The following is a 25,326-nucleotide window of genomic DNA, read 5'->3' as shown; positions in this document are numbered from 1 at the left end:
CCAGCAAAATTCTCCAAGTAATTTAAAAGTGTGACAGAACTGTCAATATTTTGGGAGGAAAAAAAAAAGATATGAAAAAACCCCCCAACTTACCCACTTATCAGCATTATTTCACAAAATAAAGATTATAACATTCCCTAAAATATCAGATTAAAGGAAGAATACCGCTGACCCAGTGACAGGAAAATGAATACCTTTTTAGGCAGTCCACTCTAGACAACTGTTGCCTTTCTTTTATTGAATTTGCCTCCTTTTAATTTTCATGCATTGATCTTAGGTTTGAACACACAGAGCAACCCTCAAATTAGTTTCTCATTCTTCAAAAATACCTCTAGCTTTCTAGCTAACATTTATCAATCATTTACTATGTGCCAGGCATGGGCTTAAGTACTTTACAATGTACTCACATTTAATCTTCACAATAACCTTACAAAGTGAGCACCTTTTTATACACATTTTACTTATCAGGAAACTGAGATCAAGAAAGATTAAGAAACTTGCCCAAGGTCATATAGTGGATGGTACAGCCACGACTTGAACCCAGGTAGCCTCATGTCAGAACCTAGGCCTTAACCACTAGTATATAATGCTCCCATCCCTTTGTGTGTATGACAACCTTTCAAATGTTGGATGCTGTCAGGTTCCCTCTCAGCTTTACTCTTCTTTCAAACCCATGACTTCCTGCTCATTCTTTTAAGGACAGGTCGTGGTTACTCAAGTTCCTTCACAACAAGCAGAATCCAGAAGTAAACACAATCCTTCTGATCAAGTCTGAATAAGAGACGGTCATTTCCCATGTTCTGGACATTACACTTCTATTGAATACAGCTTCAAATGTCAGGGAAGACAGAATGAAGTCTCTAAGGACATAATGAGGTACCAACTCACAAAATGTGGCCTAAGTGTGAAGTCCTAGAAAACCTCAAAATCAATACACCTATTTGGACAATAGATAAACCAAAGTGGGATTGATAACTCTGTGGTCTTAACAATTTGTTAAGAAAAGAGGGCATGGAAACAGAGAAATAAGGCCTTGAAAACAGGAGGTAGGCCTGAAAGGTCAAGGGCAGCCTTCAAGAACAAAAAGTACATAAAAGACTACTGGTGATGCACGCTCCTCATTCACCCAAACTCACGGGAAGCCACGCTTTCATACATAAAAGCCATCATTTGACTACTCTTTCACGAAGAACTGAAGTGCACGAGGCCTTTTAGGGAAGTATTGAAGCTGTTATACCATCCTACGTTATTAACAAATATATCAGTGGTCATAATGTATTAAGAGCTGTAACGCAGACCTGGCCCATGGCATAATGAAAATTAGTATTTTTTAGGGATTTTTTCTTGCTTTTAATCTGTATTTGAAATCACAAAATACAATGTTAACTTTATGTCCTCTCCAAGAAAAAGGATGACAGATAAAAGATTATTCGACCAAATAAGGCATTTCTGTATTTTCTTTTTTATTTAATTAATTTAATTATTTGAGAGAATGAGAGCATGAGAGGGGGGAGGGTCAGAGGGAGAAGCAGGCTCCCCACTGAGCAGGGAGCCTAATACGGGTCTCGATCCCAGGACCTGAGCTGAAGGCAGCTGCTTAACCGACCGAGCCACCCAGGCACCCCTCTATTTTCTAAATAGTTCATAATATTTAATCTACAATGGCCCCATGATCCTAAAAGAAAAAAAGATTAAGGGTGCTTGGCTGGCTCAGTCAGTAGTATGCGACGCTCATCTTGGGGTGTGAGTTTGAGCCCCAAATTGGGGGTAGCGTTTACTCAAAAAAAAAGATTAAAAACATTACCCGTTTTTCATTATGTTAATTTCTAGATCTGTAAGGTGAGCTACCCAATATTATTTAAGTTCAAAATGCTAAATTATTTAGTCTATTAGGGCTTCTGATCTCATTAACTAATGTTCTTTTCAAAAGCTCAGCCTTAATAATAGCAACAATTTTTAATTTGGTTTTTTTTTTGCCACATGAGAACATAGAGACGTTGTGATTAGAGCGACCATTATGAATTGTTCCATCATTCAAAGCGGTTCTTCTGCCAGAGCAGGTGTCTGGAGTCGTGGCAGGGAGCCCAGAGTCAAGGTGCTCATTTTTGATTTGTACCTGGTGTGTCATTTTCTGCACTTAAGGTAGGCACAACTGACTCCTGTGCTAACCTTTGGGAATGCTAAATAAATGGAAATCTTAGATGAGGTAGATTTAAAAGTAGTTTGGGAGTGAAATATTTCTGTGTTTAGTTTTCCCCTTTGTCTATTTACCTGCTTACAACTCCTCTCCTGAAATTAGACAAATGATTATAGGATTTTGTTTTCTGAGGTCAGCCGCACTCACCAGGATAGCCTTGGAGTCCATAGGCTTGCCACTTGCTGACTGGCTGAAGTCCTGCTCTATGTGCATCGTGGTCACTGACGGAAGATACACTCAGCTGAGATCTAACCACCTGGCAGGAAGGAAAGAGAAGTTGGAGTGCTAAAACTATTTTGCAGGTCAGATCTGAGAATCTCAAACTTCTAAAGATATTTCTGGTATGAGGCAAAATTAGGAGTCCTAAGTCTGGGCTCCTAAACTCAGTTCTACCATTTACTTGATGTAAGACTTAGATAAGTCACTTAACTTCTTAGAGCCTCAGTTTTTTCATCTATATACTAACAAACACTAGAAAGCAATATAAAATTAAGCAGTATGAGAAGCAGGCTGATTTTGGCCTTCAAGACTACCTTTTTGTATGACTCCACACCTTTGTGGATTTCTTTTAAGATCTAAATCGTGAGAGATGTACTGAAATATCCTCAAAGTTCTGTTCACCTCAATTCGGCCCAACAATAATGCTTCTGAGGCACTTGTATACAGTTGGTGTTTAAACAGACCTATGAGGAACATCAGGCAGGGGAGGTTAAGAGAATGGAAGAGAATGCTCCAACCAGACAGAACAACTGTTTCAGTAAAACTGGAAACCCTGTTTGCTGAAAGTATAATATTTATTCTCTTTTAGATGAAACTTCAAACAAGCTCAGAGCTTTTGCCTTTGTTAATTACTGAGAAATTAAGTCTTTCAGGGGCTCATGAAGTTTTCTTTGCATATAAGAGCATCTTATGGATGGCTCATTAAATAGGTTAAGGGATCCAATATTCAGTCACTAAAGGACATTCAGAAAACAAAAACCTTTTTTCCTCCATTAATAATAAGAGTCTGGCTTGCCTTAGTTATACATCAAATGTTCTCTTCCAAAAGGATGTATCTCTTATCCTATCAACTTCACCAAGTGTAGAGATTTCCAGAAAAAAATACCAACTAGTTGCCGTGTATTACCAGTCTCAGTAATAAAATGGCTATCTGGAACTCTCTGAGAGGCCTGACCAGCCAATTGTTTCAGGTACTGATAAGATGTTTTTATTTCAAGCATTTTACAATGATCTCTCAAATAGACCATACTTAATAATGCACTGTAATTCAGCAACACCCTCATATCTGAAGTAAGTCTGTGGACCTGTTCTCCATGCTAAGCTGAAACAAACCTCTGAGTCTTTAAAAAAAATCCTGCTTCCACCCTTGCCTGTTAGCCATCACTTTCTCCACTGCTCATCAGTTGCTCTCATAGCAACTTTCTTCTCCAGTTTGCTACTTTCAATCTGTTTTGAGCTTAAGAACTAAACACCCAAGTCTTTTTTTTAAAGGAAAAGACAGAGAAGGAGAGCACAGTGAGAGTGAGAGGAAGAAGCAGACTCCCTGCTGAGCAGGGCTCATGACCTGAGCCAGAGGCTTAACTGACTGAGCCACCCAGGCACCCCTAAACACCCAAGTTTTTATGTACTCAATGGATAGTGTATTTATTGAGTCCTTACTGTTTTAGATACGGTGCTAGACAATATTTTCTTCTCAGAGACTAAAAGCATTTTTTTTTTTAAGATTTTATTTATTTATTTGACAGAAAGCAAGACAGCGAGAGAGGGAACACAAGCAGGGGGAGTGGGGGAGGGAAAAGCAGGTTCCCCGCTGAGCAGGGAGCCCCGATGTGGGGCTCGATCCCAGGACTCTGGGATCATGACCTGAGCCGAAGGCAGCCGCTTAACCAACTGAGCCACCCAGGCGCCCTGATTAAAAGTATTTTTAAGAGACAGAGAGCTCGTGCAAGCACAGCAGGGTAGGCAGAGGGAGGAGAGAATTTTATGCAGGCTCCATTCTCAGTGCGGAGCCTGACGTGGCACTCGACATCACTACCTTGAGATCATGACCTGAGCTGAAATCAAGAGTCAGATACTTAACTGAATGAGCAACAAAGGTGCCCCTTCTAAAAGTATTTAAGTATTGCCGCAAAATATAGGCAAAAGAAGCTGAATGAGGATCTGACCCATGTACATTATTCTTAGAGCTGACTTTCTGCATGCTATTCTGACAACTCTAAGACCATTTCTGCTAACAAAGGAAGTTCCTAAGAAGCTGAGTTCTAGACAAATACTGTGCTACTACAGCATTCCAATTTTGAGAGCTATACTAAATAATCCTTCATCCAGCCATCTGTGGACAACACCAAGGCCAAATTAAGGGACCAGGGATCCTCGGTGTTACAGCGACTGTAAAGAAATTACGCATTATAGTATAGCTGCGATTTTCCCTGTGCCCCCTGTCCTCCTTTATGTTGCTTTTCTTACTTTCCATGGGGAAAGATAGAAATAATGGATAGTGTTTGGATTCGTTTGCCTTTTACTTTCAAACGTGGAGAAATCATCTCAATCTCTCAACGCCCTCTTTCTAAAAGGGCCCAGAGACGACAGGGACCAGTTTTATGGACAACGGCTTAACCAACAACATCGATTCCTTTCTGTTCAGGGACTACTCGGGTAGTTGTTTTTTTCAAGCTGCAGAGCGCTATCCTAACATCTACGAATACAATGTATGGGTTTATACACAAATCGAAGTAGAGATGCAAATGGACAGTTAATGTTAGGAATGAACACCAATTCCCAGGCACTCTTTGAGGCCGCGGCCACTAATGGCCGCGTGGAGAAACCGGCAGCACAGCTCTTCACCGCCAAAGTGTGACGCTTCGTGGACAGTTAAACTCCGCGCCCATTGAGAGCGGGAATTACTCAATAACACTCAGTCTGGAAGCGAAAAGAGGTGAGGAGGACCCTGAAGCCCCTCCAAGAGCGAGGCGAGGCGACGGGGGGGGCGCGGGTCGCTCCTCTGTCCGTACCTTGCGGGCACCAGGCCCCGTCCCGCGGGCTGCGTGGGCCGCCGAGAAGTCAATGACCGCTCCCAGGTCTGCGGTCCCAGGGCGGCTCTGACGGTAGAAGCGGAAAAGCTTCCGAAAGGCGTCCTCCCGTGGCTCTGCCGCCAGCGTCGCTACAGAGCCCACGGCCGCCGCCATCTTCCCCATGTCAGTGTCAGGCCTCTTCTGACCCGGAAGCAGATTGCGTGCCCCAGATTCGCCAGAGTCTTCCGGGGTCGCGACCACAGGTCACAGAACCCCTCGATCTAAAAATGGCGGCGTCTGCAGTGAGGGGTGCTGTGGCGCTGCGTACGAGTATTAGCCGGCCCGTGGCTTTTGTCAGAAAAATTCCCTGGACCGCGGCCTCGAGTGAGTGATGGAGACGTGTTTGGGGTGGAAGTTTTAGGTACAAGCGATCCTCAAAAGCACTGCTTTCGGCGGAATACTTAAGTCAGCGTGGTGGCTGTATTAAGAGCTGTGGCTCCTGAGCAAGCCAGTGAGCAGAAATAAAAAATTTTTTTCAGTGAATCGTTCAGGGATGCCCCTTGAGCTCTTCCGGCACGTATTCAGGGTCTCCTGCCTTTCCAGAGTGACTCGGTGGAACGTTCGTTCCTTGAAAATTTAAGATTTACGATTTAGAAGGGATTATTTTGACAGTGGTGTGAAGGGTGGATTCAAACTGGCAAGATTGAAGGCAAGGAGACTCGCTAAAAGGCAATTTCAATAATTTAGTCCAAAGACGAGGACCTGAAATAGGGTAGTGGTAAAAGGGGGGCCAGATTCACTTATGTTAACAAAACCAAATCAACGGTTTTTCGCGATGGCTTGAATGGGGTCAGAGTACGGGAGGGAAAGGGAAGAACGACTTCCAGGTTTTTAGCGTTGGTGAATATCGTGGTTAGAATGTAGGGGAAGCAGGTTTAAAGAAGATGAGTAAAGTTTAAATGTGTTGAGTTTGAGAAAAACCTGTGAGGTCTCCCTCAGGCAGGTGAACAGAGGAGATTGTGTATCATTGATTGAGAAGTGCACTTTGAAGCCATGCTGCCTAGGTTAGAATTCCACCTTGGCCATTTAGTAGTTGTGTAACCGTTTAACGGGAGGTAATTTGGGAAAAGGGCTCACCACTGTACCTCAGTTTCGTCTATGAAATGGAGTCAGTAATACCTTCTTGACAGGATTTTTGATTGGATTAAATGAGTTTATATGTAAACCACTTAGACTTGTGCTAGATACAGACTAAATACTCAATAAATGATAGTCGTTTTTGTGATTACTATAATTGAAGATCATGGGAGAGGCCTAGGCTGGAGATAGAGGGTTGGGAGTAATCAGTATTGAAATCTCTCACCAACATTGATTTTTGTCAGTTGCAGTTTTGAAAAAAGGTTTTTACATTTGCTTACCAAAAATTAAAAATCCACGGTCACTTTTGTAGGTATTCATGTATCAGGTCATCTCCCTTAAACAAAAGAATGGAACTGGGGATTACTTACCTCTTAGCTTTTGTGGCCCAGGTGTGAGTAGTAGAATGGGAAATAGATTGGTTTGGGCCCCACCTTCTTAATATGTAGCAGATGAAGATCTAGGCAGTACAATGTCATGCTTAGGCCCTGTGAAACTGTGTAAAGGCACAGGGATTTCACCTTCATCTTGCAGTTGCAAGTTTCCAGGCCATAATGGGTTGGTTTAAAACTCTTTATAAAAAGAGTCTGTGTAACATACAACTTAGAAGCAGTTTCAGTTCATTGATACATTCAGCAAATATTTCAGGAGTATCTGTTTGTGGTTGGCATTGTTCTTGCAGCAGTTTTCCCGTAGCACTTATAGGTAATTGGGAAGAGGGTTACCTTCCAGAGCTCCTTTGTTTTGGAAGTGAATGTTTTCTAGAATTTTTAATACCTGGTTTAAAACATGCATATTTAACACTATTTTGTTTAGTGTTAAACAACATGTTTGTCCTGATGCTGATCCATGAGGTCCTGAATTTGCTGAATGGTTTGACCAACTGTTAGAGCTCTTCAGAAATTTAGTCCCTGTGGGTTGTTGAAGGATTACTAGGCATTTATTTATTCAGCAAATATTGCCCTACTGTGTTCAATTACTGTTGACATAGTGGACTCAACACTCAGGGAGTTTATGGTGTAGTGGTGAGGGTGAGGCGACTTAAAACAGATACAGGCAGTTGTTGAACCAGTGAGGTTTAGATGAACTAGGGGAAAATAACCCAGTAATACAAAATATAGATCAGCGAAAGTATAAGCACTGCAGTTCAGAAGAGATCAGGTAGTTTTTAAAGATTATCTACTATGCATCTTTGAGGCCTCACAGGGATTAGTACATTGCCTTGTATTGCAGTAGAAGCCCAATAAAATAATGTTCAGTGGATATATTTGGCCAGGGTCCTGAAGGATAGTTACAATTAAGCAGCAAGAAATAGGATTACTGACATAGCAAGGGGAAAGAATGACAGGCAAAGATGGGAATCCACAGGACAGATACATAGAATTTCAGTTGCCATACTAGAGAGTAACTATGGGCCAGCAATGGGTAATAAGGCAGGAAGGGTAAGTAGGGTCATCTCAACAAATTTTAGAGTGTCACCTATTTAACCGAGTGTAAACTTTATGAAAGGGAAGTAAATTGAGCTTTTATTTGAAAATCTCTAATATGGCTAGCAACATACTTACTGTATTTTAATGATCTGTCTTCTGTGTGAGTTTCTCACAGGGATTATTATCCATGCACCTAGTACAGTAACTGATGAAGACATTCATTATCTGCTGGGAGTGATGAGTATAGTCAACTCAGCAATTTATTTGTGTATGCCCCCACCCAATCATCTCCCCAAATCTCTGGCGCATTGCAGCTTTATACAGATGGTTCCTGACTTACAATGGTTTGATTTACAGTTTTTTGACTTTACAGTGGTGTGAAAGTGATAGGCATTCTAAAGAAAGTATACTTCAAATTTTCAATTTTGATTTTTTTCCCATGCCAGTGACAGGCAGTATGATACTCTCTCGTGATGCGAGGCAGCAGCATCAGCAAGGGGCAGTTCCCAGTCAGCCATGTGATCACGAGGGTAAACAACTGATAGACTTACAGCCATTTTGTCCCCATATAACCATTCTGGTTTTCATTTTCAGTAGTCAATAAATTACATGAGAAATTCAGTACTTTATTATAAAATAGGCTATGTGTTGGATGGTTTTGCCCAATTGTAGGCTAATGTAAGTGTTCTGAGCATGTTTAAGGTAGGCTAGGCTAAGCTATGATGTTCAGTAGGTTAGGTGTATTAAATGCATTTTCAACTTAGGATATTTTCAATTTATGACAGTTCTATCAATGTAGCCCCATCATAACTTGAGGAAGATCTGTAGTCAATACCATAGCTACTTCCTAAATCTTAAGGCTTCAAGGAAATGCAAATGGTAGTTCCTGTTCACAAGAAGTTTGGGGACTCTAGGTCCCCAGTCTAGGATGGAGGATACAAAATACATTAACTACTTTTTTTTTTTTTTTTAAAGTAATCTCTATGCCCAACGTGGGGCTTGAACTCAACCCTGAGATCAGGAGTCACATGCTCTACCATCTGAGCCAGCCAGGTGCCCCAAATGTATTAACTAATAAATTAACTACTTTTAACATGTTTTCTCCTCCTATACAGGTGAGCTGAGAGAACACTTTGCACAGTTTGGCCATGTACGAAAGTGCACTGTACCCTTTGTGAGTATTATCTTTTAAAAAAATGTTATCTTTTAATTATTGATCTTCTAATTTTATCCTCGAACTCTTGACTGTTAAAGCATATCAGCTTATATGACTTTTAATGGAGTGAAGCTATTCATAGTGTTTATTGATAAAATTGTGGGTGATAGTGATTAAAAAGTAAAAAAAGCCTTATCCTGTATAACAAATTACTACACACTTTTTTTTTTTAAAGATTTTATTTATTTGAGAGAGAGAGAGGGAAAGCACAGAGGGAGAATGAGAGGGAGAAGCAGACTCCCAGCTGAGCAGAGAGCCTGATGTGGGGCTTGATTGCAGGACCCTGAGATCATGACCAGAGCTGTAGGCAGACGCTTAACCAACTGAGCCACCTAGGTGCCCCAAATTACCACACACTTAATGACTCAAAACAACACACATATATATTAACTCACTGTTTCTGCAGATCAGAAGTCTGGGCACAGCCTTGCTGGGTCCTCTGCTCAGGGTCTCACATAGCTGCAGTCAGGCATGAGCTGGGGCTTTGGTCTCATCAGAGGCTCAAAGGCTCAACTGGGAAAGACTGATTTTCAAGCTCTCTCAGGTTGTTGACAGAAGTCATCTTTGAACTGTAGGACTGAGATATCTACTTTTTTGCTGGCTTTCAGCTTGTAGGGACCTGCAGTTCCTTGTTACCTGGCAGGTGTGTAGGCTGTCTCCCAGCATGGCAGCTTACTTCTTCAGTCATCAGAGGAGTTTCTCCATTCTGTAAAGACTGCCTTGTAACATAGTCATGGGAGTGACATCACATCACCTTTGCTATATAACCTGATCAGGGGAGCAGCGTCCCATCACTTTTGCCATATTCTTTTGGTTAGAAGCATGTTACAGGTCCCTCACACACCCAAGAGGAGGGGGTTATTCAGAGGGTTAACATAGTGGGACATGTGGAGATCATGGAACTATTCTGCCTACTCCAGTATTATAATAAGGACTTGATACTAGAGGATGATTTTATCATCAAACTAATTGGCAGAGAATATCTATTTTAAACTTTATCCTTATTAAATTGAGGATTTTTTTTTTCTTTTAATGTTTTTATATTTGTTATATTTTCTTTGCTTTCTAAGGAAGATTTAGAAATCAGTTTCTAAATTTGTTCTACTTTATCCTGGGCTGTATTTGTCTGGGGGCTTTCTAGAATTACTGTGTTTTTGGGGGTGGGTTGGGAGTACACTATAGCTCACTTCAGCTGCTTCACTAAAACTGCCCCTTTTTTCCTCATGGCACTGAAAAGGCTATGGCAAAATATTAACCTAAAGTAATTAAAATTCTTAACTCTTGATTTCATGTTAGTTGCATTCCAGGGATCTAATAGATTACTCGTCTCTGGTGCTAGTGAGGGTATAGGGAAGCTGGCACTGAAATTGTTCAGAAGTTTACTTCATTTCTGAAGGGTACTTTGGCAAAATCAAAACTAAGAATTTGCATTTGCTTTGATCTAGCAATTCCATTTTTAGGAATTTATTCTACAGAAATGGTGTGGTCAAGAATGTTCAAAGCAGCATTGTTTAATAATATAACTGGAAGGAACCTAAATGTTCATTAATGGGATTAAATAGGTATTAATTCATTGATACAATGGAGTTTTAATAGTTGATTAAAAGAACGAGGCACAACTATTACACAAAAATGTTTATAAGCTTAAAAACTACAATTTTACAAAGAGGATGAAATTCTCTTTTTTTGACAAGCATTAAAAAAATTTCTCCTGGGGCACCTGAGTGGCTAAGTCCATTAAGTGTCTGACTCTTGATCTCAGTTCAGGTTTCAATCTCAGGGGTTGTGAATTCAAGCCCTGCTTTGGGCTCCACGCTAGATAGGTGTGGAACCTATTTAAAAATATCTCCAAAAATAGTAACACATTTTTCTTGGTTGCCATTTCATTCTTAAAAGTATAAGCAAGATTATTTAGGACCTGGAGTTAACATCTTAGATTTAAACAAAAGAACACTTTGATTCTTGCTAAAACTAAGTAAAATGTAACAGGAGAAAAGTTGTTTTTTTTTTTTTTTAAGATTTTATTTATTTGTCAGAGCGCACAAGCAGAGGGAACGGCAGGCAAAGGAAGAGGGATAAGCAGGCTACTACTGAGCAGGGAGTCCGATGTGGGACTTGATCCCAGCCAAAAGCAGATGCTTAACTGACTGAGCCACCCAGGCGCCCAGAAATCCAGGTTCCTGTATCTTAGATACATAGTACCTAAGTTTTACATAAACACAAATTTTTTAAGGCTTTTAGTTACAGAAATGGCCGTATGGAAGTAGAGGAGAAATTGTAGCTACCTGAGGTAAGAAGTGAATCACTGGGATATTACCAGAAACTTTTCCTGCAGTCTAGGTTAAGACTTAAAAAGTCACCTTTTAAATATGGGGGCAATTTCTAAAAATTTGGTTTGGGGGGTGGTGCAGAGCACAACATAACTTTGTAACAAGATTGATGAGGTACACTGAGTAAATAGACATCTTTATATACGTTCTTAAGTAGTCGGGTTGGTCGGGTGGGGGCAGGGTGCATCCAAACACACTAGAATCTTTTCCACATGTGCTGTGTATAGGTTGGATGATAAGCACTCTGCCTTTTGCACAAAGGGAAGTAGCGTTACTGTAAGTCTGGAGCTAGGTAAATAAGGGTAATGTATATATATATATATTTTCTATTTTTCATTAGGACTACATAATGATAATGGTAGTGGTGGTGATGAGCGTAATTGGTCTCCAAAATTACCAGAAATGAACTAGGTTTTGAGGCTTAATTTTTTAGTTTCTAAAAGTGAGGAAGTTAGAGGGTTTCTTTATGTGATCAAAATGTCCCTTTATTGAGGCACCTGGGTGGCTCAGTTGTTAAGTGTCTGCCTTTGGCTCAGGTCATGGTCCCAGGGTCCTGGGATCGAGTCCCGCATAGGGCTCCCTGCTCCGCGGGAAGCCTGCTTCTCTCTCTCCCGCTGCTTGTGTTCCCTCTCTTGCTGTCTGTCAAATAAATGAAATTTAAAAAAAAAAGTCCCTTTATTATTGTTAGTGTAGTTTGTATCTCGAATGACAGAAACCTCACTACCCGTATTTTACTTCTTCCAATAGCAGCAGAAAAGCAAAATGTTAAGATTAACACAAGGGTTAACCTTTGGTAACTAGGAGAGTAAGTATGTATCAAAGCAAGGTTTTTGACATTTATTAAAATGTCAGTTATCCCATTTTGGCAGATGAAAAAGTTGGTAATTTGATTTGGAGCTTAGGGAAACTTTCTCCAGTTCATGATTAATCTTTTCTAAATTTTGAATTTTTAGGACAAAGAGACTGGATTTCACAGAGGTATGGGTTGGATTCAGTTTTCTTCAGAAGAAGAACTTCAGAATGCACTACAACAAGAAAATCATATTCTTGATGGAGTAAAGGTAAATGTTATTTTTCTGTATATAACATCATGAGCTTTCTGTATATCATCAGTTTAGAAGGTCAGAAGTATGGAATGACAAGGACATTGGGAGATTTGTAACTGAAGTTCCCTTAATATTGGTTAAAGAATGGTGGTGGTGGTAGAGTGCCCGTTCTAAAATGTCTGGGGAGGGTAGTTTAGGAAGACCCTTTAATAGTTAGCAAGGTATATTCTAACACAGAACAGCAGTCTACTTACAAGGTAAGGAGACTGGGGTTGAAATCCTGGCTTTGCCACTTACTATGCAACCTTGGGTTAAACTGATTTAGTCTTAAGACCAGGGAACAAATAACATCCTCTTGACTTACTGGTGCTGACTCCCTCATAAATAGGCAGTCTTAAAGTGGCAATTTTCAGTTGAAAGTTTTTGCAGATACTGTCTTTCCTTACAATGCTTATTTGATTTTTTTTAGCTCCACGTTCAAGCTCAAAGACCAAAAGTTTTGCAAGGGGATCAAACATCTGATGAAGAGAAAGATTTTTGAGACTATTACTACCTATTAAAGTAAACAAAATTAAAAATTTTCTCTAAATGTTTTTATTTGAAACAAATAGTTGCACCAAGCAAGAGCTTACTTTCCCCACTCCAAATTAAAACAGAGCGTAATAGGGGCAAACGTCATTTGGCAGGACAGTTCCAGTATGTGAACATCCTTCTACTCCCTGTGGTTGGGGCAACTTTATTCATCAGCAGTCATTCTTACACAAAATATTAACCCCAAAGTACTAATGTCACATAAAAGGAAGTGGTCTTAATTTCATGTGTGGGGCAGTATGTTCTATAAATGCCAAAAGGTAGGAGAAGCACAAACACAACCCACTCTTTAAAAAAAACTAAATAGTTCAAAGAATTTTCCATCCCCCCCCACCCCTTACTCCCGTAATAAAAAGTAGTGCTGGGGTCTGACACCCAGATTTGGTTTTTATCCTGGCCATTTACAAAGTGTTTGCCCATCTGACTTGCATCATTAGGGTTATGGATAAAAGTTCATTCACTTTGAAGAGAGGTGTATCTATTCCTTCCTCCTCTTCTTGCCTTCATGCTCATGTTCCTTGGGGCGGCTGCTATCTGAGGGTCTTTTAGAGCCACCGTGCTGTTTGGCTTCTTCCAAAAACTTGTCCAAACCAAAAGGATCTTCCTCAAACTGAACTGGTCCTTCTCGGCCTCTTTGCCTACGGTCTGAACCAGAAAACTCCTTATCGGGAACAAATCTAGGGAAAAAAAGAAAGGACTATGAACTACTTTGTTTTCACTGGTGCAAACAGTGAAACTGAGCTGTCTGCCTTGGTACCTGTTGGTCTTTATTCTGGCTTCTAGGTCATCACCATACATGTCCTTGTCCAGATTTTTACTGGGCCTGTAAATATTCTGGGCCATATCTTTACCACCTCTCCAGGCTTGATCATAAACGTTGTAAATTTCATCTTCTCCCCCTGCAAAACCACTGTCCATACCCTGTGGGAAAAGGACATTAAATAAAAATGTATTATTAAAAGTTGGATCTGATTACATTCATGTAATCATTTATAGCGCATTTTCAGCAATCTGAACTGCAAATTAGAAAGATCTTCATAAAAAAACAAAGTCCATAAACTTTTATTCTAACCACCTTTGGTCCTTAGATTAAAGTGCTAATTAACAAGTTTGACCACTTTAGTGAAGTAGTCATTAAAATTGGATAGTATAAGCAGGTACTTAACAATTTCAGTTGTATAGACAGTGGCAAGAAGACAAAAGAACTATAAAGTATTTATCTGATGTTATTTACTTATTTTTTTTTTTTAAAGATTTTATTTATTTATTTGCGAGAGAGAATGAGAGACAGAGAGCACAAGAGGGAGGAGGGTCAGAGGGAGAAGCAGACTCCCCGCCGAGCAGGGAGCCCGATACGGGACTCGATCCCGGGACTCCAGGATCATGACCTGAGCCGAAGGCAGTCGCTTAACTGACTGAGCCACCCAGGCGCCCTGATGTTATTTACTTATTAAGTAAAGTTCTTTGCCCAACATGGGGCTTGAACTCACAACCCCAAGATTAAGAGTTGGACGCTGTATTGACAGTATCTCAAGGCATTTAGAATAATAATGCTATACCCCTTAACTCCCTGAGAACATCACTATTATAGCATGGGACAATAAGGGTCTTAATGAAAATCCTAAGTCAACAATGAACAAATTTGTTTCATATATTTGGATGGTTCCTTAATACAGGGATGTGCTTTTTTAGAAAAAATTTTATCACAGCTTTGAAATAAGCTTAAGCTTTTAATAGGTGACTGACTGTCATAAATACTTAGGTGGAACTTTCATGCCTAACACCCCTTTGCTCAGGCTGGTAAGTTACCATTGCATTGTGTTAAAGAACACAACCTTTGAAATCAAACGTTTGAATCTTTTATCAATTTCTAGCTAAACCTCTATGTGTCTCAATTTCCTCATCTACAAATAGAGATTATAATAAATAGTATGACTTCATAGGTTTTTGTAAGGATTAAGTGAGATAATAAAAGACTTAGAACAATGCCAGGAATGTAAAAAAGTACTCAATAAGTTATTAACTAGAAAAGCTTACTCAAATGCTACCTTCAAATCTTAAATCCTCCAAGTCATAATACATTTTTCCCCTCTGTATCCCAGTAGAACATTATACTTCCATATTTTTATTGCAGTCTGCCCTGTCCTTATTTATACATATATATGTCTTTTCCAGTAGACTCGAAGGTTCCTTGAGGGCAAAGGCATATCTATCTTTGATCTCACTGTCTTTAGCACAGTATATAATCACTGTTGGGTGGATGAACACATAAAGGCACTTCTTCGGGCCTAATGTATCCTAGCTAGTTAATAATGATAGGTATTAGAAATCACATTTCCTGACAACTAGTGTAGCACTTAAATTTAGTTTTATAGCTTCACCTTTTAAAGATCTCAAGTTATGTTTCTTTAGCATTAAGTTTGTTTTTCAAAGATCAACAAAAAACCCAAGAGATACTTTTGAAGGACACTGGCTTTATAAATAAAAGACTGATATACTAAAACCAAGTTTTGTCACCTTATATCTTTCATTTTCTACCAGTGTCTTAAATCTTAGCCAACTTTAAGAGGTCAAAATCAAAGTTGTTTCATCTTACATCAAATAAGATGAAATAAGATAAAACAGTTCTGTAAGTCACAACACGCAACTTCTAATTTTTTTCTCTCACTATGCCAGCACACCTTAGGCTGATCAATCTATGATATGTTAGTTTTCTTTTCCCTGAGGACTGGTATTCACATCAACACTTAAGACATGCTATTTCTAAACTCCTTGTACCTTGGACTGGTTGAAAAGCCTTTGGTCATACTGAACTTCATTGGACGTCCGAGGATTGGGCACACCAAGAGCAATGACTTCACTGATATCTCGATTTTCATTTCTCTGTAGTTTCGACCTGTTTCAAAATACAATGTCACTAACAAAACTCTTCACAGACAAGCTGAATTTCAATTTAAATACAACCAATCTCAGAAGCAAAGTTAACGAATACGTCCTGTTCATATCTTGTGAACATATATCCCCTGATAATGCAAAATCAGGTTGGCAGTCCTTACAGCATTTCAGAGACATGGTTATTAGAACAGGTAGGGTTTTACAATCAGGCCTTCCTGTTAGCTGAAAAGAACTGTCAAGAGACTCTGGACATGAAGTCTTTAATATAAGCAATCACCTTACAGGGACAGCATGCTGAGATATGAAATTGCTACGGTCTGTATTTGCTATTATACGAGGACTGGGGGGGACTGGATGCAAATCAGATGTATCATATGAATCACTTTCAAGAAGACAGAATCTGTTCTTTACCTAAACCACATTTAGTAATTTTATCCTATTAGAATTTTGAGGAAAACATGTCAATGACTGAATTACTCAGTATGATTTTCAATATTCAGATTATCTTAATTCCCCTGCTGTTTCAGTACGTATGCAATCTACATTGTAATGAAACCATGGTAACCGTCACCATTTATTTTACCAGAAACTCAGGTCTTAAAATAATTTCTATAGACAACCTGATTTTCACCCAATCACAAGTTTACAGCTTTTCTATGTTATCAATTCTCATAACCACTTTACTGGTTTTAAGGGCCCAATTTATCTACAGTCCTCTTGATTTTTACAGCTTAGGAATTTCAGACCAAGAGTATCATTAATTGTGCACTTTCATATTCATTCCTCTCTCTTCTACACTGCACATTTACCCACAACTCTAAATACAGATTTTCTGCTTCTCCATGACTTCACTTATCCAGGGAGATGAGCCATGCCATTAAATAACAAAGAGCAGCACCAGCAGGAATCATCTTTTTCATGTTTAAGACATGACTTGAAAAAATGGATTGTATCAGCTCACAAAGTGATTAGAGCACATGGAAAACTGCTCATATGGAAAGAAAATGTTTTATATTTTAACCCTCACTCAGAATTCAGTGCTCAGCCTTTGGTGAAGCATAAACTTTGCCAATCCTTCCTTTACTGCAAGTCCCCATACATGTATTTTGCTTGTTCCATGCAGGTCTGTACTTATTAGCAGTGTTGTGTTAATTTTCCCAAGTAATTTTATATGGTAGCTCTGTCTTTCTGAATTTTAAGTGAACTACTCATGAGAAGAGGCCAATTTTCACTTCTCACAAAATCTGCTCTTCTCCCCCATTGTACTCGGGACGGCCCTGTGCATCTACGTAGGATCTCAATGAAGGTACAGAATCTTCTTCCCTGTCTAGGGGAATAGGCGCATAAGTTTGTCTCACCACTTGAAACAGGAAAAGAACAGACCAGAACAGTCCTATCTACTACCTTCTTTTCACAAACATGATCTGAATTCCCTTTTCTATGTCCCTGTCATTCACAAGTCCAGCTAACTCTACAAGGTGATGAGAAAGGATTTCTTTTAGGGACAGTCAATTCTTCTGCTAAGAAAAAGTAGGTAGTTTAGTATAAGAAAATAAGTGCTGATTTAGTAAGTTATCAATCTAGAGAGGAAAGGGAGAGAAGCAAAACTGGTCTCAATGGACTAAACCTTTTCTCAGAAAGGTTCACGAAACCCACTCCTCATAATTTGCATTTCTCTCAAATAGCACCCACCTCTTATCAGGAGCTGCCCTGGAAAGATTCCTGTCGTGCTGTCTCTCTTTTCGCCTGTCATGCCGGATTTCATCCCTCTCACGTGCTTCCCCATCCTCTGTGTAAACAGAGTTGAAAATTACTTCATCACTATATTACCCATTCATATTTGGAACAAGAGAATATTCTTTAACCCATGACAGATAATTCCATGAATTTCTTTATAGTCACATTCAGCCCTTTTAACTCACTTGCAATTAATTTAAATCCAATAGTATTTGTTTAATTTTTGAATGTGAATTCCAGAATCATGCATGCAGCTCAAGTGGTTAGAGGTAAAGTATACTGATGACTTTAACTTAATTTGAAATGCATCAGAATTGCAAGGTGAATTGACAGATGGATAGAAAGATCAGTAGATAGATGATAAAGCAAATTAAGCAATGTTAATTGTTAAAAAAAAGTTAATTGTAGAATCTAGGTGGTGGAGATATGGATGTTCATTGTATAATTCTTTCAACTTTTCTGTGTGTTTCAAAACAGTCATATTCAAATTTCAGCAGGGCGCCTGGGTGGCTCAGTCATTAGGCGTCTGCCTTCGGCTCAGGTCATGATCCCAGGGTCCTGGGATCGAGCCCCGCGACGGGCTCCCTGCTCGGCGGGAGGCCTGCTTCTCCCTCTCCCACTCCCCCTGCTTGTGTTCCCTCTCTCACTGTGTCTCTCTCTGTCAAATAAATAAATAAAATCTTTAAAAAAAAATTTTTTTTTCCAGGAAAAAATTATGTGTAAATTTACCCTTATATTTTCAAAGATTGGCTGAGTAAAGAACCTTTTGCTCGTGGTCCACAGGGGCTGGTTGTATCTTGATCTCTACCTACTGTGTTTATGTCTATCTTCATTTTCTCTTCTCTCTCCAGTCTGAAGGGATACAGCTTTGGAGCCAGCCTGTCTGGATTCAAATCCTGTTCCTATGATAGATTAACCATGTGACCTCATACAGGTCACTCAACCACTGTGAGCCTTAGTCTCTTCCTCTGTAAAATGGTGACAATCCTAGAACCACTGCAAGGGGTTGCTGGAGCCAGGATTATAAAGGCAATATATGTAAAGTGCTCAGAGTGGTGTCTTCTATAATAAGCAATCAATAAACGTTATTTCTTTTTAATATCTGACAACACATTTTTCAGAATTTTAGCTAATTCCTCAAGAACCATTCTGTGTTTTTTGTTTTTAATTTCTTACCAGTGTAGAGACTTAGATATAGGGAAATCTGACTTCTAATTACCTTTAGTGGCTAAGTGTATGTACAACAGGCAGGTTTTTATATCTTGCCTCACTAAGTCATTCATAAATGATTCAAGGATGTGGATCACTACTTATAATTCTGGTTACTTCTCTATAGCTGAACTCTGGACTCCTATAACCAATTGCCTGCTTGACACCTCCATCTTAAACTTAACATGTCTACAACTAAACTAATCTTTCCCTCCCAAACTTCTTCCCCTGCAGTCTTCCCACTATTAGTAAATGGCAACTCAATCCCTCCCAATTGCTCATGTCAAAAGCTGTGGAGTCATCCTTGACTCTTTTTCTTCCATACCACTACCTAATCCATAAGCAAATTTTGTCAGCTCTCTCTCCATGGTCTGTATCTGACCATGTTTTCCCTGCCTCTCATCATCATCTCTCATCTGGTTACTGCAATAGCCCTCCAAATGGTTTCCCTACTCCTCCACATGCCCATTTCACAGCCTGCTCATATATGGCAGATCATGCTGCTCTACTCCAAGTCTTAACTGCTTCCCACGTTATCTGAAGTGAAAGCCATGTTGCTAAAATGGCTGAAAGACCACACATGATCTGGCCACTACTCTTCCTATTTACTCTAACTACTCCGACACCTCATCTACTATTCAGCTTTCTTACTCCAATCCAGCTATACTGGCTCCTGCTTTTCCTTTAACACAACAGGTATACTCCCAACTCAGGGCCTTTGCACTTGCTGTTCCTTCTATCTGGGATGCTCTTCAAAGCCCCAGATATCTACAAGGCTCATTTCCTTACTTCCTTCAAGTTTCTGTGCTAACGTTACCATCTCAGAAGTGAGGTCCATTCTGACCGCCCTCTCCTTCTGGCACTTCCTGTTTTATTTTTCTTCATAGCAATTATTACTGTACTATTATCCCTAATCATCTAGTAATGATAATTAACTTTTTTGGTCTGTTTACACTCACTAGAATGTTCACTACTATACCCCCAACCTAACAGAAATCCTTGTGTCTAGAAAAGAACCTTGCATATAGTAGATGTTCAATATGAATTGAGTGAATGAATAATTGTACTAGTCTAGGATTTATTAACGAAACAAACTGCCCTCACAACTTTCTTGAATTAGAATTACTCTTCTCACTCTAAATGAATTAATAAACCAGTGTAAACACTAAATAAAGCCAGAGAGAAAATATTGGCAGATTTAATGATTATAGGTTTATTAGCCTACAAGTTAGAAAAAGTGGATTATTTTACTATGTGGGAAAGCTGAATTATTCAGTTGGAGATCTCATTTTTCTAAGTTTCAAGAAAATTAAAATGAGAGAAAAATCAAGCCCATCACTTGAGTAATACATGATTTTTAAAAGTACATTACTCTGAACTTTAAAAATGTCCACTGTAGTCCCATACTGAAGGCCCTTCTTTAAATATATATATATACTCTTAGGGTGCCTGGGTGGCTCAGTAATTAAGCGTCTGCCTTCGGCTCAGGTCATGATCCCAGTAACCTGGGATCCAGCCCCACTTGGAGGGGGGGGGAAGGGAGGGTCCCTGCTCAGCGGGGAGTCTGCTTCTCCCTCCCCTGGCTCTTGTGCTCTTACGCACTCTCTCTCTCTCCCTCTCAAATAAATAAAATCTTAAAAAAATACATATATATTATTTTCTACTGCTACACCTCAGGAGCAGAAGTTACTCTTTCATTTCTATATTATTTGTGAAATATCTACATTTTCTTTATAGGTGTGTATTAGTTTTGTGTGCGGTAAAAACAACAGTTGAGTCTCTAAAATGAGATATGTATTGTTCATATTGTAAATTCAACTGAGGAAAGAGAATGTCATACCTTTTTCCACATGGGTTTTGATCCCAGCTCTTCTCTCCCTGGCTTTCTGGGCCATTTCTCTAAGTTTCTCTTCATGTTTCTCCTTTTCTTTTTGAGCCATTTTTCTCTCTACTTGAGCACGCATTTCTACAGCTTCACGAGCCTGTTAGTAAAGTTGAATGTTAAATAAGACATGGTTGGGGGAAAAGTTACAGCTATCATCCAATATCCTGACTGAAGTTTGGCTTGAAAGAGCAGGTATAAATAATTCAGATTTGTTACTGCTGGTTAAAACAAAGATTCTTGTCCACTAAAAGAAAGCTCGCCTGGAAGACACTGCAAACTTAGATTTTTCACTCTGGAAAATGTTTTAGTGGTTGAAACTTATTATAATGAGTCCTATAATCTTGCAAGTCACTGTTTCACTAATGCTTTCTCAGAAACAACCCAAAAAATAAAAATTAAACAAGACTCTAATAAAGAAATTTTCAGTATCAATAACATAGCAGGAATTGGTTATGTGTTCAAAATCAAGCAAATCTATTTAACATAAAGCCTTTAGCAAGAGATTTTTATAAGCGTGCTTGCTCTGATGCAGGAGATACATTTTTCTATGTTCTATATGCATGCCATAATGTATGTGAACTTCTAGGTCACACACACTAATAATATTAATGTCATAATATTAATAGACAACCAATATTATGACTATCATTTCCTATAGCATTCATCAGAATGTTTATTTGCCTTTCTATGCTACCGACCATTTGGGAGACATCTGTATTTAAAACAGAAAAAAAAAAATGAAATCTAAAAACTGCAGTCAATCATCTCTTTAAAAATGAGATCGGGGCGCCTGGGAGGCTCAGCTGGTTAAGCGTCTGCCTTTGGCTCAGGTCATGATCCCAGGGTCCTGGGATCGAGTCCTGCATAGGGCTCCCTGCTCAGCGGGGAGTCTGCTTCTCCCTCTGCCTCTGCCCGTCTCTCTCTCTCTCTCTGTCAGATGAATACATAAAATCTTAAGGAAAAAAAAATAACAATGAGATTAGCCTAGTGAACCATCGTTCTGGAATGTCGTGAGGAAGCTGGATCGCCAATGGTAGGGTGTGTGCACAAGTCTACAAAGGCTGAGACCAGGTACAGAGCTGCAAACAGCACATGCTGTCTCTGGCACACGTGCCACAGGTGCGAGCCTCGCACTGTAGCTGAAACAGCAGTGTCTTCTGTAAATCAAACCATCAGGCTGAATGGCTTAAAATTTACAGTGATGTGTCAATTAAAGTGGAATGAACAAACAGTATCTTAGGTAACCAAAAATGGATTTACAAATTATCAAGAGCATTAAACCCTTTCACTATAAGAGACCAACCTTCCGATCAGCAATATAGAGGGCTTCGGCCAGCTTGGCAAAGTTCTCATTGATGTGAACTGTCTGCAGGCCTCTTCCATCAGCAGCCAGACGTTTGTCTAATGGAATTGTATACCCCTGTGTGACAGCAGGCAGAAAACACCGGTCATAAAAGAGCAGCAATAGATTCTTTAAAATTAGATTTAAATATGTCCATTTTGACCACCACTGAGCTGAAGTTCTTCTTCTTACATCTTTCTTCACAATTATGCAACAGCAGCAGCTAACACCGACGACTTCGTGTGGAGGCCAATTCAAAGCACTTCCCATCTGCGGTCCCATTTAACCTTCACAGTAACTCTGGAAGGCTGGTAACAATGTGTTTCCATTTCACAGATGCTGCTGCTGAGGTAGGGAGCTTAGATAAATGTCCCCAAGGGCACACAGTTAATAAATGGATGAGCTAAAATTTAAACTTGGGCAGTGTGATGTCAGAGCCCAAGCTCTGAGCAAATATTCTCATGTTAATAATTGTGAGTTATAATAAAAGGAAATCACTATCAAATAGCTAAGCAGTTGTTCCTCAAGTAATAGAACAGTCATACAAAAGTGGAACAAATCACTAAAACCAGAAAATATATAGGTAGTTTAATGTGTGGTACTATTTTAATGACTTGTCAGATTCTTAGAATACTGTTAAGTTTTAGTAAATGGAAAAAAGATAAGTTATTTGATAGACAACTGAGATTCTTCCTGTTCTGAAATTTTGCACCCTATTTTCACTAACTCAAGGAATATGCTTGAACATCCAGGACATTTCAGGCTTAGCTATATTTTTCCAGATTTATGACTATATTCCCAAATGTTGACCTCTTGTCTATAGTCTTTACTGCTAATACAGGGAAGTGTTACAGAATCAGCTCAAGATACCACATAGTTACATATACGTTAATCAAGCCAAAATGGACTACCCAATAATTTTTTTGTTATAGGATGAGTGCATAACTTTCTTTAGGAAATAATTTATATTTAATCTACAAATTAAAGTGGCCTTCTTCACTCATCAAAAATAGAATTATGAAACACAACTTGGGGGAAATGGGGCAATAGTGATTAGAAAATATATTTCAGGGGTGCCCGGGTGACTCAGTTGGTTAAGTGTCCGACTCTTGGTTTCAGCTCAGGTCATGATCTCAGGGTCCTGGGATCGAGCCCTGTGTTGGGCTCTGCACTCAGGGCAGAGTCTGTCCATCTCCCTCTGTTCCTCCCCTGCTTGTGTGCGCGCTCTCTCTCAAATAAATAAAATGAAAAAGAAAAAGAAAAAGGAAGGAAAATACATTTCACATTATTTTGCAGATACTTCATGACTCCTGGAAGCGTTGGTGCTTAGAGATATGAAGGATTTAAATAGCTTATGCACATATTGTTATAAACAGAAAAAAATGTTTAAAAATTAAAGCACTGAATATAGCCAAACATTTATTCTGTTTTGTCATATTATCATTTAAACTGGTTTAAGAAATGATTTTAGATTATCAATTTCTAAATTTTCTAAAGAATACTATCATTCATGGATATGTTACTTTATTCTACCTATCCTTTCTCTATATGCTTCTGATAACTACAATTCACTAAAAGAATCTACACAGTATTCATGTGACTGGAATACTATGTTTCTATTACATTAAAAAAAAGAAAGTCACGTAAGTTGGGTGTTCCTTTTTGAAAACACTCAGCTAAGTGAGATGCTGAGGATTTAATGAAAGTTTCTGAGGCTAAAGCTCCTTCCTGTTTCCCAGTAGGTTCTAATAGTAGGAGACTGATTTTATGAAACTTAATTACCTTTGCATTTTTCCAGTTTGAAATACAAGGAGGGATCTTCCATTCTTGTTGCTCCTTCACAGTCATCTGAGTGGACAAAAGAATGGAAGAAGAGACATTTTCCAATTTGTAGTCCAGCTAAAAACCTATGTACAATGTTCTCTTCAAAGACAGTTCAATAAACACTGACATGTGAATAGATTTAGTCAAAGGTCAAAATTCCATTTGTTTGGTAGCACTATATACTATGTTCCCATACCATGGATTCTAATAATAACTTTAATATAAAAAATGGAAAATATTCTACAAATTATTTTTGACAATTATAAATGCTGGTGAGTATTTTTCCATATTTAAAGTGATGTGAGAGGCACCTAGGTGGCCTAGTCAGTTGAGTGTTTAATAACTCTTGGTTTTGGCTCAGGTCATGATCTTAGGGTCGTAGGATCAAGCCCTGCATTGGGCTCCGCTCTCAGCGGAGGGTCTGCTTGGGATTCTCTTTTCCTCTTTCTCTGCCTCTGCCCCTTGCCCTACTCATGCATTCACTCTCTAAAATAAGTAAATAAATCTTTAAAAAAATAAAGAATTGGTCTATTAAAAAATAAAGTGACAAGACTTCTTTAAGATGAAAATTTGTTCTTTCAGTTGGATAATAAATCAGACCTAAAAAATGCCACTCAGATTATCAGAGGCCTATTAATCCCTCACTTCCTCTAACTATGATGATATCCTGCTTATCAAATAGCAGACCCTGTTCATTCCATTTAAAGCAGGGGTCAGGCTAATAACATGAAAACTAAAAGCTAACATTTTACATACATTCTCATAAGCACTCTGGAACTACACATTATAGTCCTGAGTGGGTCCTTATTTGATCTTAAAAATCATATTAAAAAAACAGTAAGCATGGCAAAATGTACCTGTATAGGCATCTAGACTTTGTTCTATGGGAGGTTACTTATAAAATTAATAATCATGAGTACAAAAAAAGATGTTAGATTACAGCAAAGATTACCTTTCGGCTAGGAGAATGCATGACAGGTGCAGGAGGGGAAGGTGGTCCTCGGGGAATTTTCTTATTAATCCTGAAGGATAAATCAAAGCACAACCAGAGAGTGTTAGACATTTTTCCATTTTGGTTAATATGTCTCAAGTTTCCCCTTCCCATTTATAAAGCTTCAAACATATACAAAAACAAATAGAGTTTATAATGAATGTTCATCTATCATATATCAGTCACTCAGCGTCCACAACTGTTAAATCACAGCCAACCTTGTCATCATCACTACCCACCTCACCTCCACAATATCATTATCATTTCACAGGGTAATATACTTTTTTTTTTAAAGTAGGCTCCACAACCAACATCAGGCTTGAACTCATGACCCCAAGATCAAGACTCACATGCTCTACCAACTGAGCCAGCCAGGTACCCCTACTTTTTCTTTTACTTTATTTATTTATTTTTTAAGAGAGGGAGTGGGAGAGGGACAGAGAGAACCTCAAGCAGGCTCCACACTCTGTGAAGTCTGACGTGGG

General features: G+C 39.1%; 3 protein-coding genes across 4 annotated transcripts in view; 1 reads left to right on the top strand and 2 right to left on the bottom strand.

The window, feature by feature from the left end:
• The window catches only part of ALKBH1 (alkB homolog 1, histone H2A dioxygenase), a 29,435-nt gene extending 24,044 nt beyond the window's left edge, over nucleotides 1–5,391 (bottom strand). The window contains exons 1-2 of the mRNA XM_021679601.1: nucleotides 5,209–5,391; nucleotides 2,345–2,453 (exon numbers count right to left, since the gene is read on the bottom strand). Coding sequence (XP_021535276.1) covers nucleotides 2,345–2,453; nucleotides 5,209–5,391 — 292 coding nt within the window. The remainder of the gene's footprint in view (nucleotides 1–2,344; nucleotides 2,454–5,208) is intronic.
• Nucleotides 5,392–5,434: 43 nt separating this feature from the next.
• LOC110571482 (SRA stem-loop interacting RNA binding protein) lies at nucleotides 5,435–12,939 on the top strand. The gene is made up of 4 exons (XM_021679605.2): nucleotides 5,435–5,592; nucleotides 8,891–8,949; nucleotides 12,275–12,382; nucleotides 12,837–12,939. Exons 1-4 carry the CDS (start codon nucleotides 5,496–5,498, stop codon nucleotides 12,906–12,908), a joined length of 336 nt encoding a protein of 111 aa, XP_021535280.1. The 5' UTR covers nucleotides 5,435–5,495; the 3' UTR covers nucleotides 12,909–12,939.
• An 11-nt stretch (nucleotides 12,940–12,950) lies between these two features.
• SNW1 (SNW domain containing 1) overlaps nucleotides 12,951–25,326 on the bottom strand; it is a 33,341-nt gene continuing 20,965 nt past the window's right edge. Inside the window, exons 7-14 of one of the 2 annotated variants that reach the window (XM_021679604.1) lie at nucleotides 24,803–24,872; nucleotides 23,809–23,874; nucleotides 21,988–22,104; nucleotides 20,640–20,781; nucleotides 17,546–17,642; nucleotides 15,737–15,854; nucleotides 13,716–13,879; nucleotides 12,951–13,635 (exon numbers count right to left, since the gene is read on the bottom strand). In XM_021679604.1, coding sequence (XP_021535279.1) covers nucleotides 13,437–13,635; nucleotides 13,716–13,879; nucleotides 15,737–15,854; nucleotides 17,546–17,642; nucleotides 20,640–20,781; nucleotides 21,988–22,104; nucleotides 23,809–23,874; nucleotides 24,803–24,872 — 973 coding nt within the window. In that variant the 3' untranslated portion in view covers nucleotides 12,951–13,436. Of the gene's footprint in view, nucleotides 13,880–15,736; nucleotides 15,855–17,545; nucleotides 17,643–20,639; nucleotides 20,782–21,987; nucleotides 22,105–23,808; nucleotides 23,875–24,802; nucleotides 24,873–25,326 lie in introns of both variants that reach the window. The other variant, XM_021679603.2, reaches the window with a different exon arrangement.

Source organism: Neomonachus schauinslandi, chromosome 9 (assembly GCF_002201575.2).
Source record: "Neomonachus schauinslandi chromosome 9, ASM220157v2, whole genome shotgun sequence".
NCBI lineage: Eukaryota > Metazoa > Chordata > Mammalia > Carnivora > Phocidae > Neomonachus > Neomonachus schauinslandi.
Note: the sequence above shows the minus strand (reverse complement) of the source record. Positions and strands in the feature narration are given on the sequence as shown.

What these genes read in the sequence shown, in the direction of transcription:
- LOC110571482 (XM_021679605.2), top strand. Translation starts at nt 5,496, where the DNA reads ATGGCGGCGTCTGCAGTGAGGGGTGCTGTGGCGCTGCGTACGAGTATT. An exon ending in GAAAGTGCACTGTACCCTTT is followed by an intron (nt 8,950 to 12,274) that starts GTGAGTATTATC and finishes TTGAATTTTTAG; the next exon opens with GACAAAGAGACTGGATTTCA. An exon ending in ATATTCTTGATGGAGTAAAG is followed by an intron (nt 12,383 to 12,836) that starts GTAAATGTTATT and finishes GATTTTTTTTAG; the next exon opens with CTCCACGTTCAAGCTCAAAG.